Genomic DNA, 18032 nt, shown 5'->3' on the forward strand with positions numbered 1-18032 from the left:
AGTGCCGGGTCGCTAAATTTTCTCAATACTATTTCGTGAAAAGAACGTCGTTTCCCCCCCAGTGATTCACACTTGAGTTCACGAAGCATCTCCATAATACTCACGTATCGATCACACAAATCTAGCAACCCCCTCTGAAGGGTTTTGGTGTTTTCTTTAGTCTGACCTGGTGGGTATCCCAAACACTTCAGCAGTGCTCAAGAATAGGTTTCACCACTGTTCAATAAGTGATTTCCTATACAGATGACTCACAAGTTCCTAAAATTCTCTTTATAGGCTGAAGTCGATCATTTGCCTTCCCTTGCCAAATATGCTTGTTCACCTTCAACCTTACGACAAGATATTTAATCTAGGTGACTGTGTCAAGTCGACAACTATTGCTGTATTCGAAACAATACGAAGTTCCTTTACCTACTAGTCTGTATTAACAACATTCTTCTCATTTAAATCAAGCTGACATTCATTACACCAATTTGAAATTTAGTATAAGAGATAGGAAGTGTGTTAGAAGCGCTCTTATTCCCTGCATACATAAATGATCTGGCGGGTAGGGTGAGCACCACACTTCGCTGGGGTAGTCCTGAGGATACCCTTGTGTCTGACGACCATTATAGCCACTTACAATTGTAAAATTACTCAGCAGACTCGAACCTTCGTTAACAGTCTACAGTGGGGCACCGTGTCGAAGATTTTCCGGATATGTAGGAGTATGGTATTCACCTGTAGCCCTTCATACATGGTACACAGAATACCATATGGGAAAAAGACAATCTGAATTTCGTCCGACCGATGGTGTCTAAAATCGTGCTGATTTGTGGACAGAATTTTTCCCGCCTCAATATAATTCGTCATATTAGAGCTGAGAATATGTTCAGGAATTATGCATCAAACCAATGTTGGGATATCGGCCTCTAATTAGGCAGTTATTTTCACCCTTCTTACATGCAGGAGTCACGTGCGCTTTTTTTCACTCGCTTGAGACGTTGGGCTGGCAGGAGATCCATGATAATTGCAGGCTAAGTAAGGAGCCAATGTCGTAGAGTGCCCTCTCAAATATCGAATTGGGATTCCGTCTGGACCTGGCGACTTATGTAATTTCAAATACTTCAGTTGATTCTCTACGTCAGGAATTCCTACTACAGTCCTCCACACGGGAGTCTGTACCAGACTCAGATGGCTGTATGTTAGTACAACGCTCCTGTGTGAATGATTTCTTAACTGCCAGATTTCAATTTCGCTTTCCTTTTGTTGTTCTCTTTTGCCGCATGCATCGATCTTTTTATATATACTCACGAATACCTCTTGATTTTTGCTCGTTCTTTTTTGAACCGAGAGAGCAACCATCTCTGCTCAGCAATATACGAATTTTGTTATTAAACTGCGGTGTATCTTTTTCATTCTTAATCCATTTACTCGGAACATTCGTCTCCAGCTCTCCATAAGCACTGCTTTTAAACTTTGCCCATAATTCACCTACATCAATCATTCTGGAACTAAATAATGTCTGTTCATTTTTTAAGTGGGCTGCAAACAGCTGCGTAAGTGCTCTTTCTATGAAAAGTACTCTCCCAGCCTTCTTGATGGATTTGTTAACTTCACTATCTATCGTCACTATGATATCACGATCATTAATGCCTCTCAGTACACTGACACCATCGATAAGATCAGGCACTTTGAAGCCATAAGGTCTAAAATATTTTCATTACGTGTGAACCGTCGAACTAGCTGCTTTTCGGAAAACGTGTGCAAAAGTACTTCAGGAGACCGCCTATCTGTAGCGCCAGCAGTGAGGATGCAGTCTGTACTAGACACGTTAAAGTCGCCACCAGTAACTGTTACATGATCTGGATGTTTCCGCGGTGGGCGGCCGGTAAAATAATTTCAAAGTCAGTCTGAGTTTCAATTTCGACAGACACAATATTTAAGTCGACTGCAATGAACGCTCCCCCTCCTTTGATAACTAACGTGTCGTTTCGATATAGGGTCCATGACTCGCTAAATATTTCAGACCTTCCTACTTCATATTTCAGCCAGTTCTCGGTTCCAGGAATAAACTGGGCGCGACAACTTACCTGGAGGACAGTACATGCAGCAATTTTGTTCAGATTACTTCGACACTTTACCGTTAAAAGATTGATAACCAAAGTGTCTTTTATTTGTGTTTTGACTGATTTCGCTCTGATCAGAGACCTTCAAACTACCGCTTAGCCTAGAAAACGCTCATGCGCAGTCGACAAGTACTCTGCTACACAATTAACAACTTTCTCCGTCACATATCAAGAGTACTGGTACAATTGTCTGCCCAATAATGCAGGTCCAGAAATCTGGAGCCGAGACTATCATAGAATCGACGGAGACTTTGCCTAATGCCCTCTAACTGGATCCAAATCAAAGGACGCCGATCAGTACTGGGACTGGTGCAGCATACTGTGACATATGCTTGCACTCCACGCGCGAGCCTAGCAGCCCATATGAACTGAGGACGAAGTCGGGACACAAGCGACGGAAGTCATTGGTACCGACCTGAGCTACAACTTCCAGTCGACTGCACTTTGTACGCTCTACGCTCGATGGCAGCAGCCAGGACTGGCTTCACATCTCGGATGAGACCCCCCGTCCTTTAAAATACCAAATGCACGTTAGATTTCTTTCCAGCACTGGATGGCATGTTCCAGTGGGGCACTCTAACGCGTCTAACATTCGAGCTCCCAATAACTCACCAAGCCCCTCCTCCCGCGTGGCTGCTCGGACCCTGCTGAAGAAGTGGCCACCTGTCCACTTACAGGGTAAATCAGCAAGGCCAGACCACCAGACCGTACACTAACTCCCATCTCGAGCGACGAGAACACGTTACCACCCGCCACTCACCCTGCGGTGAGGGCAGATCCATCGCGCTGGATGCGCTGCTGGGTCCCTGATCAGTGCAGCCTGTGGGAGAAACGAGCAGGACCAGATGTGTCCCATGCCACGTGTCGGCCGGTCCACCATCGCTACACCCCAAAGTAGCAGTCTGACCATAACCCAAAGCTCATCCACTGTTAGCGAACTGTGGCCAGCTCCTCCTCCATCCGCACACAGAATGCGCAGATCCTGTCCATTGTAGTACTACTAACGCAAGTATTAATTGCAAAACCCTACACAGTACACAAAATATGTAACTTGGGACCGTCCTGAGCGGTCCCAGCGTGGAATGACGTCTTGATGATCTGTGTAGCTGGCAGTTCAAAATAAAAAACAACTGTGCTACAGACTGCGCGAATCTCCACTTTAAAATTACTAAAATGCGAGATTACAGCTCTCAAATACGGAAACACTCACGAATTGGAGAATTAAACTAGAAAGAAAAACGTAGGAAGAACTAAGTACGCGACTTACTGCTCTTCTGGTCAGTCACAGGCGGCAGCTGGAAATTGACTGGGTTGCAACGAACGGTTCTGCTATTCAAAACAAACATACGTCAACTGTGCTACAGATTGTACCAGTCTACATTCAACAGTTACTAAAACGCGAGATTACATCTGTTAAATACAAAAAACACGCAGTTCTGTTCAGTCTGCAATATTTTTCTTACTTCTGAAAGAGAAAGATCCTCACTAGTTTGTAAGATTACGTTGCTGATAACACAATTACGAAATTCAGTTTGATAGAAGGAAGATATTAGTATCTGGCTGATGAAGTGCAAATGTACGCAGCGTCAGGAACGAAAGCCATCCAACGAAGTTGATGAACATAGAGTGACGCAAACACGAAGAAATTTTTTTGGGGGTTTTCTAAAAGGTTCTGAGCCAACTTCGAAGAGTGGTCATTTAGAAAAACAGTGATTGAAAATGACAAACAGTGAGCGACTCTACCGGTAAAACACAGAAGCAGCTAAATTTCTTGGATTTTCAGCCGTAAGTAATATGATTCAAAGCGTCGTGCTGTGTGCGGAATATTAGTCACATATTGCCCAGTAAGACCGAATTTAACTGATCGAAAAGTATTATGTCATATTTAGAGTACTTAACACCATTTTTAGGTAATTCAATATGCCAAGACTGCGTCGACGAACACTATTTTTGGTTATTGATTCGATATCACAGAGAGTGTATTGTATGGCATAACTTGCTGGATAATCATGTATATGTTAGCCATTATCTGACTGAAGTTATGTGTCTTAACTGACAGCCTCCCTTATTATGGCTGTTTAATGTGTGGCATGTGTATAATTCAGCTTCTAGTAAGCATAAATGAATGCAAAATTATATTTATGAGATATTTTTCTCATTTCAGAAAATGGATCTGGCATGATGCAAGATGATAACACATCTAGTTTTCATGAACAATTACCTGAAGAAAAATTCGATTTTTAGTGTCAAACAAACTAAGCGAAACTCACTCGCATTGAACACTTCCGGTGGGTAAAGAAATGGCACCTCAGGCCACACGACGTAGAACTCCTTCTCACACACACGTCATCTACAGACCATCACCGGTTATCTCTCAAGACATACTTCTTTAGCAATACCATGTCGTTTATAATTATTAATTTAAGTCACAGTTGTGATTTAATATGACCGATTACTAGTTTCGTGAATCCTCAGATCTGTTCGAGATTTTGCATCTAAAAGATCAACTTTGTCGCCGTATGTGGCAGCCTCACGTTAAAACAGTATTTTGACGTTGAGAGATCTTTCCTTTACTTTTTTTTGTGACTTCATTATTGTCACTTGTTTTATGCGACCCATCAGGACTTTCTCTTTTGTGCTAACCTCTTCATCTCAAGAGTAGCACTTACATCAAACGTCATCAATTGTTTCTTGTACCTTATCCGCCGTTTAAAGTGGATTTTCACTGTTTAAAATAGGTCCAGCTTGTGTAACAAGAATTTATAAGCGATATCTATATGGAAATGGCATTTGCACAAGGAGCTATATGTTTTTAATTTTTTAGTTATGACATACTTTTCATTACTTGTTGATTTTGATCAACTTGGTAACTTGGCGTAATGTTTCAATGTATAAGGAACAAGTTTTACAACAAAAATCTTTTTAAGACCTGAAGATGACAGAAAAGTCTGTCGATACAAGTTTTCTTAAGTGAAGAAATATTTACACGATCTAGGCTGATGAATGATTTTCAGCAAGTTACTACTAACTCTGTTCACAACACATTTCGCGCAGGGCACCTACGTATTCCACTGAATGCACCTGTAAAATCTTATTATTTTACGACACATAATTCTGGATATATAACATCATAACCGCAGAGACGAGTGAAAAGCTAGGTTTTCCTAAAAAGAGAGGATAAATTACCCAGACTATACCAATTCAGTGTTTGATAATGAAAGCCTTCAGCGGCTCCCAACAAACATTTCAAAATTTAAATATCTTTAACATTTCGCGGCCTTGTCAGCAACTGTATAAATACTGTTCCAGTACAGCACTCGTGGTTGCCTCATCGCTGTCGCGAAGTACGGCCGAGGCAGTTTCAGATAAGATTTTGCAGTCTGACGGTAATTTATGGATTTGTAATTGTAGCATGACGATTCTCGAATCAGAAACATACAAATTTACAGTTGCCATACACATCAATAAATATATACACACAAATTGGATTTATATTACATGTGCCCAGTACTTTACAACCTCCAAGGCGCTTGGAGTGGCTTGAAGGAGATCAATCTTCGTGCAGGATGTAGGGCACCAAAGGCACTGGAGCATGTGGCTTGTGGTTTGTTCTTGTCCAAGATCACAGGATGTATCTTCTGTTATGAAGCCCCATCTCTTCAGGTTGTCTCTGGATCGTCCAACTCCTGATCGTAATCCGTTTAAAGATTTCCACCACAGCCAGCTCTCGTTGTGTCCAGGTGGTAGTTCTTCAGCTTCTGGCGTCTGCAGGTGAGGCGTCGACTTCTTCCATAACTCCAGCCTTGCCTTCTCTGGTGAAATGGTGAGTTTCTCGGAAGTTCTCAGGAAGCTCTTTCGCGATCTTAGCCGTTGCTGTGGTGGTTTATGTCCATGGAGTGGATGGGCACTGTCCTGTTCCAATTTCAGTCTCTCGTTGTTGGCAGCCACTGTTCTGCGTATCCATGGTGGCGCTATTCCAGCAAGGCAGTAGAGCTTATCAGTTGGGGTAGGTCTTAGGCAACCTGTAATCAACCTGCAGGTTTCGTTGAGAGCAATGTCTGGCATGAGATGACCTGTACCAGACTGGAGAAGCATATTCAGCAGTAGAAAAGCACAGTGCCATTGCGGAACTGCGAATAGTTTGTGGATGTGATCCCCACTGTGTCACCGCTAGTTTGCGAATTAGGTTGTTTCGAGCGGAGATTTTCATTTTGGTGTTCTTGCAGTGAGTTTTGAATGTCAGTGTTCTGCCTAGAGTGACTCCCAAGTATTTAGGTGCGTGATGACGCTGAAGTTGGATGCCTGACCATGCAATATGTAGCTCACGATTAGCTTCCCTGTTCCTTAAATGAAAGGCACACACTTGCGTCTTCGAATGGTTTGGTCTGAGTCGGTTCCGATTGTAGTAGCTTGACAGCGTTCTAAGTGCTGTTGTCAGGTTGACGATGTCCACTGTGGACAAACGGTAGTTACTGTTATTCTGAAGAAGGTTGAAACCTAGCGAAATTCTAGGTAAACGATGCCACTGAGGCTGTTGATTATTAAAATTAAAATTAACATTTCTAAATTTTTTCTCATATGCACGCTTAGCATAAAATATGTTACACATGAACTCATTTGTAACCAGAAATTTTAAGCTATTTCACACAGTGTTTCTTACTTCCTGGAAACAAGCACTGTGCGATTAAGAATCGCCGGCCGAAGTGGATGTGCGGTTAAAGGCGCTGCAATCTGGGACCGCAAGACCGCTACGGTCGCAGGTTCGAATCCTGCCTCGGGCATGGATGTTTGTGATGTCTTTAGGTTAGTTAGGTTTAACTAGTTCTAAGTTCTAGGGGACTAATGACCTCAGCAGTTGAGTCCCATAGTGCTCAGAGCCATTTTTGCTTAAGAATCACCTAGTTCGCATACGGGTGGGAGTGAAAGGGATGTAACATTGAAGCATAACTCAGGGATTCCTGGAGCAATTTCAACCAAATCTGTTAGACACATGACTTACTCATAGTATAACAGTGCTGTGAGTGTAAGTTTCGGCACTACCTCTACGGGTGGATGTATTGATGAGAAGGGATGACGTAAAAATATTCGACGTCAGTCTCGGGGTATCTATTTCCCGTATTCTGTTGGCCTTGGGATACATTGAGATAGAAGAAGTGCAATTTGTCTCTTATTTGTGCTGTTGAGTGTGTCAGGCTTGTAGCGAGAATGAAAACTGTAGCTAGCCAAAATATTTGTCGACGTTGCGGCGGGTAGGGTTGCTCTCCCACTGTCCGTTAAACGATCTGTCCACCTATGTGCATTGGCTTCAGGTTGTCTGTCCCGTCACTCTGCGGTGGTAGATACTGGTTTACCCAACAAAAACAGTGCTGACGAAAAATGGACTATATACCTACCATGCAAAGGCCATGTAACTCCAGTCCATGGGCAGTAGCTGCAAGTTAGTTAAAATATCAATTGTTCGGGATTCTTGCATTACTCGTTTGGAGAAATGTCTAAGGTTTCCTTTTAATTCGTTTACTGTCTTTAACACAAGGACAATACTATCAAGTCCGTATTTAATATCACGACACTAATGATGCATTCTTAGTGACTATCTCTGTAGCAAGTTCACACCAAAAGCAGCCAGGAGATATTTAGTCCGATCCGATGTCTTAAACGTACTAAACAGTCACCGACCCACGACTGCTGCAAGTTAACACATTCAGTCGTTCAGTAGGCTTGTAGTACGGAAGTGCTTGCAATAATGCCTTATAATTTGCACGAAACACGCCACGTAAAGTTTATTTACGACCTGAAATATTCACGCGCGAAATCTCCTAAAGCTCAAACTTTCTCAAAATACTCAACACTGTAGTCACTTTTCATCATACACACGAGAATCTATCAAACGCGCGTATCTCTTCCTTTTGGTGAAAATTTGATCAGCGCGACATATGTGTTAACCAGGAGACGGTTCCCGAGTAACTTCATCGACTCATAGATCTAAGGAACAAAGCCCTACTCAAACGCAAGGGAAACGCTGAATTACTATTACCAATCAGATAATCTCGAGCAATTCTATGCTCGCGGTATTTCTAACGTCAGCCCTTCAGATTGCCACACGTAATTCCGAAACTAGATAAATTTTAATGAAAACAAAATACGATTTCTTTCCAACAAACGTATTACTAGTGAATTTAGTACTCAACGCCCCTTCTGGCTGCCCTTTACAAAATCAAGCTCCCTCGGACATACGTCACATATCCCCCTACTACACAACTTTCTCACGCTTACATTTACATAGTTTTAATAACACGTCACATTCTCACTGTACGTATGTCCTCCATTCACTCTCTGTCTCTTCAAAACACTTACACAACCTAAACATAATCAAATAATAATTTTCGAACGTACTGCTAATTGTTAATTACATCAGATGTCTGTGGCAATGGAATTAGAGAAAATTCCAAAAAATTAGATTATATGAACCTACCTTCTTGGTTGTAGTTTCAATTGATATTGTAGATGAATATATTACAGTCTCAACTTTCTTTTTTTTCAGCTTCACAGTGTCAGCATAGTTATTATATGTCTTAGGTAAAAAATTTATATCTCCGAAAATATTGAAGTTATTGAATTGAAATTTTAGCATTATAGTTCTGATATCCATAGAATTTTGTACACTGAGTATGAAAAAGATCGATTAATATTGAACAGTATAATGAACAGTATTTCTTCAGAATCATAGAGTATGTGTAACGTACTGCACGCGGTGTTAAGCAAGTACAACGGCTCACTCGGCCCAATAAATGGCGCCAGCTGTGCGAGCGTTGAGATCCAAAATCCGGTCTCTCTCTCGGCTCCACGGCTAGCTATGCTTTCAGTGCAAGATGACAACTCGTAATAATTTGTTACGTTGCAACGTGGTTTGGGGGGTAAAAATCAAGCCACGTGAGTGAACGCTACAGAAAAATTTAATATCCTCTCTGAAGTCGAACGGTGCGCAACGAAAGAGAATCAGACATGTATCCATCACTACATCTCCTCCTCAGCCCCTGGATCGATTTCAGCCAAGCATGTATTACTTTGTTCTGTTTTGGAAGCTATAGTGTAGAGGTAAAATCCAGCAACTTATTATTAGGGAGGTCTTGATGGAGCTAACGGTATGATGGTCAGAGAATGGTGAGGAGGAGGTGGTCAGATAGAGGGGTATGAGTAGACAGACAAGGAAGGAATAGAAAGAGGGTAGAGGAACAGATGGATTGAGAGACGGTGAAGGAGAAGACGGACAAAGAGGGAAGGTAGAAGGAAATTGACTAATAGAAAATTAGGATACATAAATACCAGCCAAGGCCGGGTTTCTGTATTAGTATAACATAAAATATGCCATGCCTTCTCAGTTAATGAAAAAAAGTAATTCAAAATCAACAGCAGGTGCTGTGTTCCTCACAGTCATAAAACAGAGAACTAAAGACAGACTGAATGAAACCAAAGTGAGTGCAGACTTGTGTCTCCCCAGATCTCATGTCAATTTTCTTTCCTTTACTCTGGCCACCACTAAATGAAAATTCACTTAAACTCACTTGGTATCAGCTAAAACACGTGTTTCGTTCACAATAGTGCTCTGGAGTACTGGTCGCTGACGTGGAAACACATGAATTAACAATTAGCTCGCCTAATTATTCTGATAAGAGGTCGAAGTTCCGTGAATCTTCGCAGTATTATCGCAGCTCAGATCTCACTGCTGTGCCTCGAGGCGATTACTTACTGTAGCAAGTCGGCGCCGTATGCTAACAAACTAAGCATGTGGCGATGCATCCTCCAAACCTTGAGAAAAGTCTTATGTGGGCCAAAAGAACTGACGTCACAAATGATGAGGTCTGACAAATAATAAACTCTTTTGTGGTAATGTAAGATACTTCTTTTTGAAACTTAAAATTGCTATACAAAGTAGACTGAAATCTTGAATCAGCGATCATGTGAAGCTGTTTCTTCCACCTCTTTTCGAGCTCTAGACGATAGTGTTTCGGCGTTCTGGCTTATACTGTATTTCATTGTTTATGAAAGACGTTTTGCATAGTTTGAAGTCCTTGTTGAATCTACAGCCAAAGATCAACTAGAACAGATTGTCACTCCACCCATTATACCATCGTGAATGGAGAGAAGTAGTATGAAAGTACTGCCAGATGCTCTTCAGAGAATAGTATTAGAATACGAAAAGCTACCGATTTGCAGTGACGGAAATAGAATCGCAACGGAAGAAGGAGCTGTGCGACGTAAACGAAAACTTGGTAGTTGTGTTTCTACCTCTGAAAGATGATGTTTATTGAAGTCTTGCACCAGTCGCTTAACTGTGGCGCTAGTATCGCCCCTCTGAGGATGAAAACCAGGTTTGCTTTCCATATAAGCTGTGACGGTAGTGAGCGTTAGTCACCTTTTGGATTGGACTTGGTGAGTTGAAGTTAACCAACAATGCCTCTAAGCCAACAATGACGCCACAATCAACACCTCACTGATTTTGAGCGAGGTCGTCTAATAGGGCTACTAGAATCTGGATGGTACTCCTGTAATACTGCAGAATGAACGGGCAGGAATATGGCCACTAAACATTATTCCTGGCACCGGTGGTCATCAGAATGTACGGTGCAAGAAGACGCGACTCCGGGCGTCCACTTGGCACTACCATGAGGAGGTGGCGGGGCATGGTGTTCGGAATATGGCTCTGTCACATCGTTCTGCATCTGCAGCAGCCATCTGAGTAGGGATTGTCACCACAGTGACACAACGAACTGTTGCAAATCGGGTACTTCAATGTCAGGTCCGAGCCAAATCCAATGCACCGTGCATTCCACTGACGACAGGCCACCACTTCAGTGGTGCCATGTGAGAGTCCTTTGGCCGCAGGATGGTGGTCTGTTGTGTTTCCTGATGAAACCTGGCTCTGCTTCGGTCCTAATGACGGTGGTGTATTGGTTAGGAGGAGGCCAGTTGAGGGCCTGCAATCAGCCTGTCTGTGGGCTGGACATACTGGATCTTCACCTGAAGTTATGGTCTGTATGCGGTATCGTATTACAGCGGGATCCCTGTCATGGTTATTCCACGCACCCTGAGTGCAAATTCGTACATCAAACTGGTAATTCGACGTGTTATGCTGCAATTCAAGAACATCATTCCAGGGGGTGTTTTTCAACTGATTAACACTCACAACTACACTACTGGCCATTAAAAATGCTACATCAAGCAGAAATGCACATGATAAACGGGTATTAATTGGACAAATATACTAGAACTGACATGTGATTACATTTTCACGCAATTTGGGTGCATAGATCCTGAGAAATCAGTACCCAGAACAACCACCTCTGGCCGTAATAACGGCCTTGATACGCCTGGGCATTGAGTCAAACAGAGCTTGGATGGCGTGTACAGGTACATCTGCCCATGCAGCTTCAACACGATACCACAGTTCATCGAGAGAAGTGACTGGCGTATTGTGACGAGCCAGTTCCTCGGCAACCATTGACCAGGCGTTTTCAATTGGTGAGAGATCTGGAGATTGTGCTGGCCACGGCGGCAGTCGAATATTTTCTGTATCCAGAAAGGCCCGTACAGGACCTGCAACATCCGGTGGTGCTTTATCCTGCAGAAACGCAGGGTTTCGCAAGGATCGAATGAAGGGTACAGCCAAGGATCATAACACATCTGAAATGTAACGCGCACTGTTCAAAGTGCCGTCAATGCGAACAAGAGGTGACCGAGACGTGTAACCAATGGCACCCCATACCATCAAGCCGGGTGATACGCCAGTATGGCTATGACGAATACACGCTTCCAATGTGCGTTCACCGCAATGTCGCCAAACAAGGATGCGACCATTATGATGCTGTAAACAGAACCTCGATTCATCCGAATAAATGACGTTTTGCCATTCGTGCACCCACGTTCGTCGTTGAGTACACCATCGCTAGCGCTCCTGACTGTGATGCAGCGTCAAGGGTAACTGCAACCATGGTCTACGAGCTGATAGTCCACGCTGCTGCACACTTCGACGAATTGTTCGTGCAGATGGTTGTTGTCTTGCAAACGTCCCCATCTGTTTACTCAGGGATCGAGACGTGACTGCACGATCCGTTTCAGCCATGCGGATAAAATGCCTGTCATCTCAACTGCTAGTGATACGAGGCCGTTGGGATCGAGCACGGCGTTCCGTATTACCGTCCTGAACCCACCGATTCCATATTCTGCTAGCAGTCATTGGATCTCGACCAACGCGAGCAGCAATGTCGCGATACGATAAACCGCAATCGCGATATGCTACAATCAGACCATTATCAAAGTCGTAAACGTGATGGTAGGCATATCTCCTCCTAACTCGAGGCATCACAACAACGTTTCACCAGGAAACAGCGGTCAACTGCTTTTTCTGTATGAGAAATCGGTTGGAAACTTTCTTCTTGTCAGCACGTTGTAGGTGTCGCCACCGGCGTCAACTTTGAGTTAATGCTCTGAAAAGCAAATCATTTGCATATGACATCATCTTCTTCCTGTCGGTCAAATTTCCCTTCTGTTGCATGTCATCTTGGTGGTGTAGCAATTCTAATGGGCAGTAGTGTATATTACTATTGTAACCCAACAAACTCTATGGAGTTGGCCTACTCCATTACCAGATCTGTCTACAACCGAACACATACGGGATGTCATCGGAGGACAACTCCAGCGTCATTCACAACCAGCATTAACCGTCAGTATATTGACCGACCAAGTACAAAAAGCATGGAACTCCCTCACACAAACTGACATCTGGCACGTGTACAAGAAAAGTCATCCGCGTTTCCAGGTTTGCACTTAACGCTCTGGCGATTACATCTGTTATTCATGTACCAGCATTTCACATTTGCAATTCTTTGTTTCGCACATAAATTAACCTGTATTCTTGCAGCGTCAGTCACTAAAATATGCTACCTAGAGAAATGTATTGCCTAAATTTCATTGCTCAACGTTAATTATTCTTTGGTGCTTCGATTTTTTTCCAACACTGTATGTCGGTACAACTACAATAAGTATACCTGTACATGGCGACTACACTGATTGTAGTAAAGAACGATAACATCACAAATGATCAAAATTTAGATTCTGATGCTAAAGATATCTTTCCAGCGTACGAAAAACAAATCACAAAAGCAAAAGGGAAGAATGAGCTATTTTCTGAGCACAAGTGACTGAAGTCCTTAACAACTTGAGAGGGTTACCGTATGTTTACAAGCTACTGAGGTAAGGGTGAAACGAAGAATCCTATTTTTTCTGCAGCTAACTCATGATTTCAGCACTCTCCGTGGACTAATGAGTGTACTAATTAGAAATTCTAATTAGTTGTCCATCTATAGTTAGTCCATTACAGTTCGAAAATGTAGCAGTTTAAGCCGACCGAGGTGGCCAGGTGGTTCTAGGCGCTACAGTCTGGAACCGCGTGACCGCTACGGTCGCAGGTTCGAATGCTGCCTCGGGCATGGATGTGTGTGATGTCCTTAGGTTAATTATGTTTAAGTAGTTCTAAGTTCTAGGGGACTGATGTCCTCAGAAGTTAAGTCCCATAGTGCTCAGAACCATCTGAACGATTTTTTTGTAGCAGTTTATCTAAATGACATTAACAGAGACAGTGTGAGAGACCTTGAATTAAATCTGCCGTAAAGAGTTGTCTAGTTATGTTGGGACATCTGTCTAAATTTTCGTTCATTATAACAGGTGTTTGGGGCATCTTTGAAGGGGCGGAGTTAGCGACTGTAATAGTTTTGAATGTGCGGAGGGCAAAGAGCAATCGGAAACGGTGTTTCAAAAACATAAAGTAAGTTTTCAGGCCATTCATTATCATAATATATATTTTGCGCCCAGAAAAGGTTCGTAAAGTGGAAGTTGAACGTATTATTAGTCGCTTTTTCACTTCTTTGGTATCTATATGTTGTACAGAAACTTAGTAGTTGTAGAGTAAGAAGATCAGGTGAAAGACACGCATGGTAGGGAATCGTGATTTTAAATGTAAGAAGGACAGGTATTCTTGTCGAGCTGGTCACAATTTATAAATTGAAGAAACCAGTGTCATCATTATTTCTCCGAGAACTGAATGGAAACCTATGACAAATAGCGTTATACACATTTACGCGCTCATATAAAAAGCTGATGATCACCATTTAAGAAGAGCAGGTAGGATGACAGAGGACTCAATTAAATATTTGAAGAACAATGAAAATTTGACAGTTACAGTTGACTGGAAATCTGTCGTAAACGGGAATATGGAAGACAGATTAACGGAAGAACATGGATACATGGAAAGCAGTCTGATGGAAAATAGGCTTCTATAACTATCCAATTGAATTTCAGTCTGCAGCCTATTCCAAAATCAAATAAGGAGGGCACGAAAAGTTCAAATTCTGAAATGACCGCGGAAAATGTGCAAAAACTTCCTATTAATCTACAGTGTCTATAAAAAGTGAGTGTAATAACGGTAAAAGGGCAGAAAATACTGATTCATGTTTATAAACGCGAATATCAGGATTACGACCTTTCATCATTGCAGGCTAACTTGCACGTCTAAGAAACGTTACATCAAACGTTACAAAATTTCGAAAGAGGAACACATATCCTAGTTGAGGTTCATAATGGAAACATAATAATGTTTTAAGCGAAGTGAGAAATGAGAATCTTAGAAGAGCTGTGAAATGAAACTGCCTGCTTGCTCAGAATAGAAGAGTGTGCAAGGCAACGTCTGCTTTACGTAGGGCCCCGTTACTTTATTAACCTTCGTAGCATCAAAACCGTCTGGAGCATGACTTGCAACTAGTACAACCTAATGGCTTACATCAAATTATAGAAAATGGCCTATAATGCTAAACATGCAGAGTAGATACGAAAAGCAAGTACACTGAAAGATTTCAATGCTAAGGCGAGAAATCTTAGGTGGTATCTTTAACACACAGACTGTTTCACCCATACCATACAGCAAGAGTGTACGCAAACTTAGGTAGGTGAAGCGGCAGGAGGGGAAGGGGAACGGGAACAATTCATATTAATTTTACGAAAGCTCAAATTGTAGTACGAAATGCAATTTCTAACAAAGTGGAACTCCATATTATTGAAAAATTATGTTTATTAGTAAGCAGACACCATTTTTCTGACTCACTACAGAGTAGAGTTTCTGTGAGGCTAACACATATTTTGCTATCAGGCAGTTCGGTTACATATGAATATTTTACGTTGTAATTGTAGTCTTGGGGCAGATCTGGTGCAGCTCTTCACGTTAGTCCACCCTGTGCAAGCCTCTTCATATCTGCACCAGCGGAAAAATGCTCCTACCGGAGCACAAAAAAAAAAAAAAAAACGGGTACGCTCATGTTTAAAAGACTCTGAAAACTGAGATACTGTTACCTCATTTTACCTTCCTCTGTATCTTTAATATTTTTCCCAAAAGGTCTGACATGCTAATATAACCGTGCTCTTTTTAACATGACACTCATGTCAAACTCCCACAAGCTACCCTGATTGCTCACTCACACTCACTACTAGTCTATCGATGTAAGTCGTTCGTAACCATCCACTCCCAATTGCCAGTTTTCAGTGACTCATTCAGCCCAACCCAATGTCGTTATCTCTTTGTGTCTGACTGTCACTGTCTCCTATCTCATAGCCGTAGTTTCCTTCGTTGTCTCCTACTACTACTGTCTCCTCTCACCATCATAGTATCCCTTCTCCTCTCTCTTATTATTCATTCATTGCCTCCCAGTGCTGCCGTATGTTTTCACTGTCACGTGCACAGACATTTGGAGTGTGCTTCGCCTCTACAGCATGGTGTATCCAGAATTGTTCTGATGATAATAGAAAACTTAGCAGCATATTTTTCGGTGCTTCATAAACATCTTCGCCTCGCACCAGATTTTTTATGAGCATTTTACTTATACACTTAAGGCAAAACTGAATCTCCATATTTAGGAAATAAAATATTCAAGGCTTTTCGAGATCGCTGCTTTTATGTTATATTGTAAAAATTTCAAGCATTTGCTTTACGTAGCCGACCTGGAATCCGAGGCTCTGTTTTGGTGATAAAAACGGTAAAAAAGCCTCTTTTTTGGGATTTTACAAAGGAACTATTCATTGAGCTAATGGTGACTCCATAATTCCCTTAAGACTGACCGTACACCACATCGTATGTGAAAGAAAACAATTGCTTTGCTCCATTTACTTAAGCAGGAGGAAGTGTGTAGCGTTCATACTTTGACCCTGTACTGTAGAAGAGTGACATTAAGACGATCCTTCTGTTGGGTGTACACATGGTCCCTAGCCCAAGGACTATCCAAAACATTTGGCCCTATCTTTCTATATCCAATAAAACCCAGATATGAGCATCGGAGGAATCATTATTTTATGGGCGGCGTTTTGAAACATATTAGAGAGTGCATGCTATCACGTGTGTAGCAATAACTGCCGCAACCTACATACTGTTGCATCGCGAAATATTATAATCTGTGCAGCATCTTCATTGTCAATGCGATTGGAAGAGAGAAACAGGTGAAGTCATAACAGCCAAATGTTGTTTCAACAAGGGGGGACACCAGATATCTGAGTATTTTCCTTCCAAAAATTCAGTCTTGATCACACCACGTATGCTTCAAGACCATAGGTGACCGGTTTCAGTCATATCACATGGCCATCATCAGACCCATGTCAACCTTCGAAGATGGGAGGTGGAGCACTCTTCTCAGCTGCTGTGATGTCAGCAGTTGACGTCAACAGTTGACATCACAGCAGCTGAGAAGAGTGCTCCACCTCCCATCTTCGAAAGTTGCCATGGGTCTGATGGTGGCCATGTGATATGACTGAAACCGGTCACCTATGGTCTTGAAGCATACGTGGTGTGATCAAGACTGAATTTTTGAAAGAAAAATTTTTGAAAGTTTTTGATCACTGCTCCCAAAATGTTCATTAAAATTGATATCGGATTGCTATGGATGCACCATGAGCCGATTACCTCACTGTGTAGCCGAGCTGGGAATTCCAAGGCGCCAAACTAGGGACGCACAATAGAGAGAGACCAGCTACAACTCTGTTGGCCATTTTATATTGTCCAGACCACAGCAATGTTATGAGTTGTGATGGAGAAACTGGTATGGTAACGCAACGAGCACGGTCCCGTCACATCTAACTACTGAATTTCTCTCAGTCTTCAGCCGACGACCATTCCATCTTCTAGCTATCTACTGGCTCCTATGGAACAACAAGTCTCCACCCTAGGGCTGCAGCGCTGCCGTTGATGCCTAGTCCGAAGAAAAGGACATAGATGCCTTCGGTAGGTGGGCTACTTGGTGGCCCACCTTATGGGCCCAGACGTAGCCATTCCTTCGTCACAGCTGCTACCACTTTCCCCGCTTGAGATCAGTTCGGGATCGTGCAACCTGCCTTCCGCCGTCGCTAAGGCCTCAGTCATGGTTGCCCACCTGTTCCTATGGGCAGACTCCTCTGCTGCTGGCCGCTCTGCCTCCCGAAGACCGCACCCTGACTCACTGCGACTTCACACACCGCACTCTCAGTTGCTGGCTGCCGCTGTTAGCGTTGCTGACGCTCGGAGTCATCCGCTACCTCAAAGGCATTTTGCAGCCCCTGGATCCACGAGGCAGTGGGCTGCTGTCGGCGCACCCCAAGCAGAGCGTGCACTACTCGAACCTCTAGCAGCCGGGGACACCATTGCATCGTCTGTATGTTGTTCAACAGCAAATGTTTGGCTCTTTAGAACTGTTTTACTGATGCTCGACTGGCGCCAGAGACAGGCACCAATTTACCAATTCCGCTATTCATCCGCGTCCTGACTTCGTAGTCAGCGGTAGCCTGCTCGTGCCCCCCACCCCTCCACCCCCGCCCGACCTACATTAGGGCCCATCCATTACCCGAACTACATATAAT

At 42.9% G+C, this 18032-nt stretch overlaps 1 protein-coding gene across 1 annotated transcript in view; it reads left to right on the forward strand.

Moving 5' to 3' along the window:
* LOC124622711 (odorant receptor Or2-like) overlaps positions 1-17801 on the forward strand; it is a 159433-nt gene extending 141632 nt beyond the window's left edge. Inside the window, exon 4 of the mRNA XM_047148500.1 lies at positions 17586-17801. Within this exon, the coding sequence (XP_047004456.1) occupies positions 17586-17801 (216 nt within the window). The remainder of the gene's footprint in view (positions 1-17585) is intronic.
* Positions 17802-18032: the final 231 nt, after the last annotated feature.

Source organism: Schistocerca americana, chromosome 7, assembly GCF_021461395.2.
Source record: "Schistocerca americana isolate TAMUIC-IGC-003095 chromosome 7, iqSchAmer2.1, whole genome shotgun sequence".
Classification (NCBI taxonomy): Eukaryota; Metazoa; Arthropoda; class Insecta; order Orthoptera; family Acrididae; genus Schistocerca; species Schistocerca americana.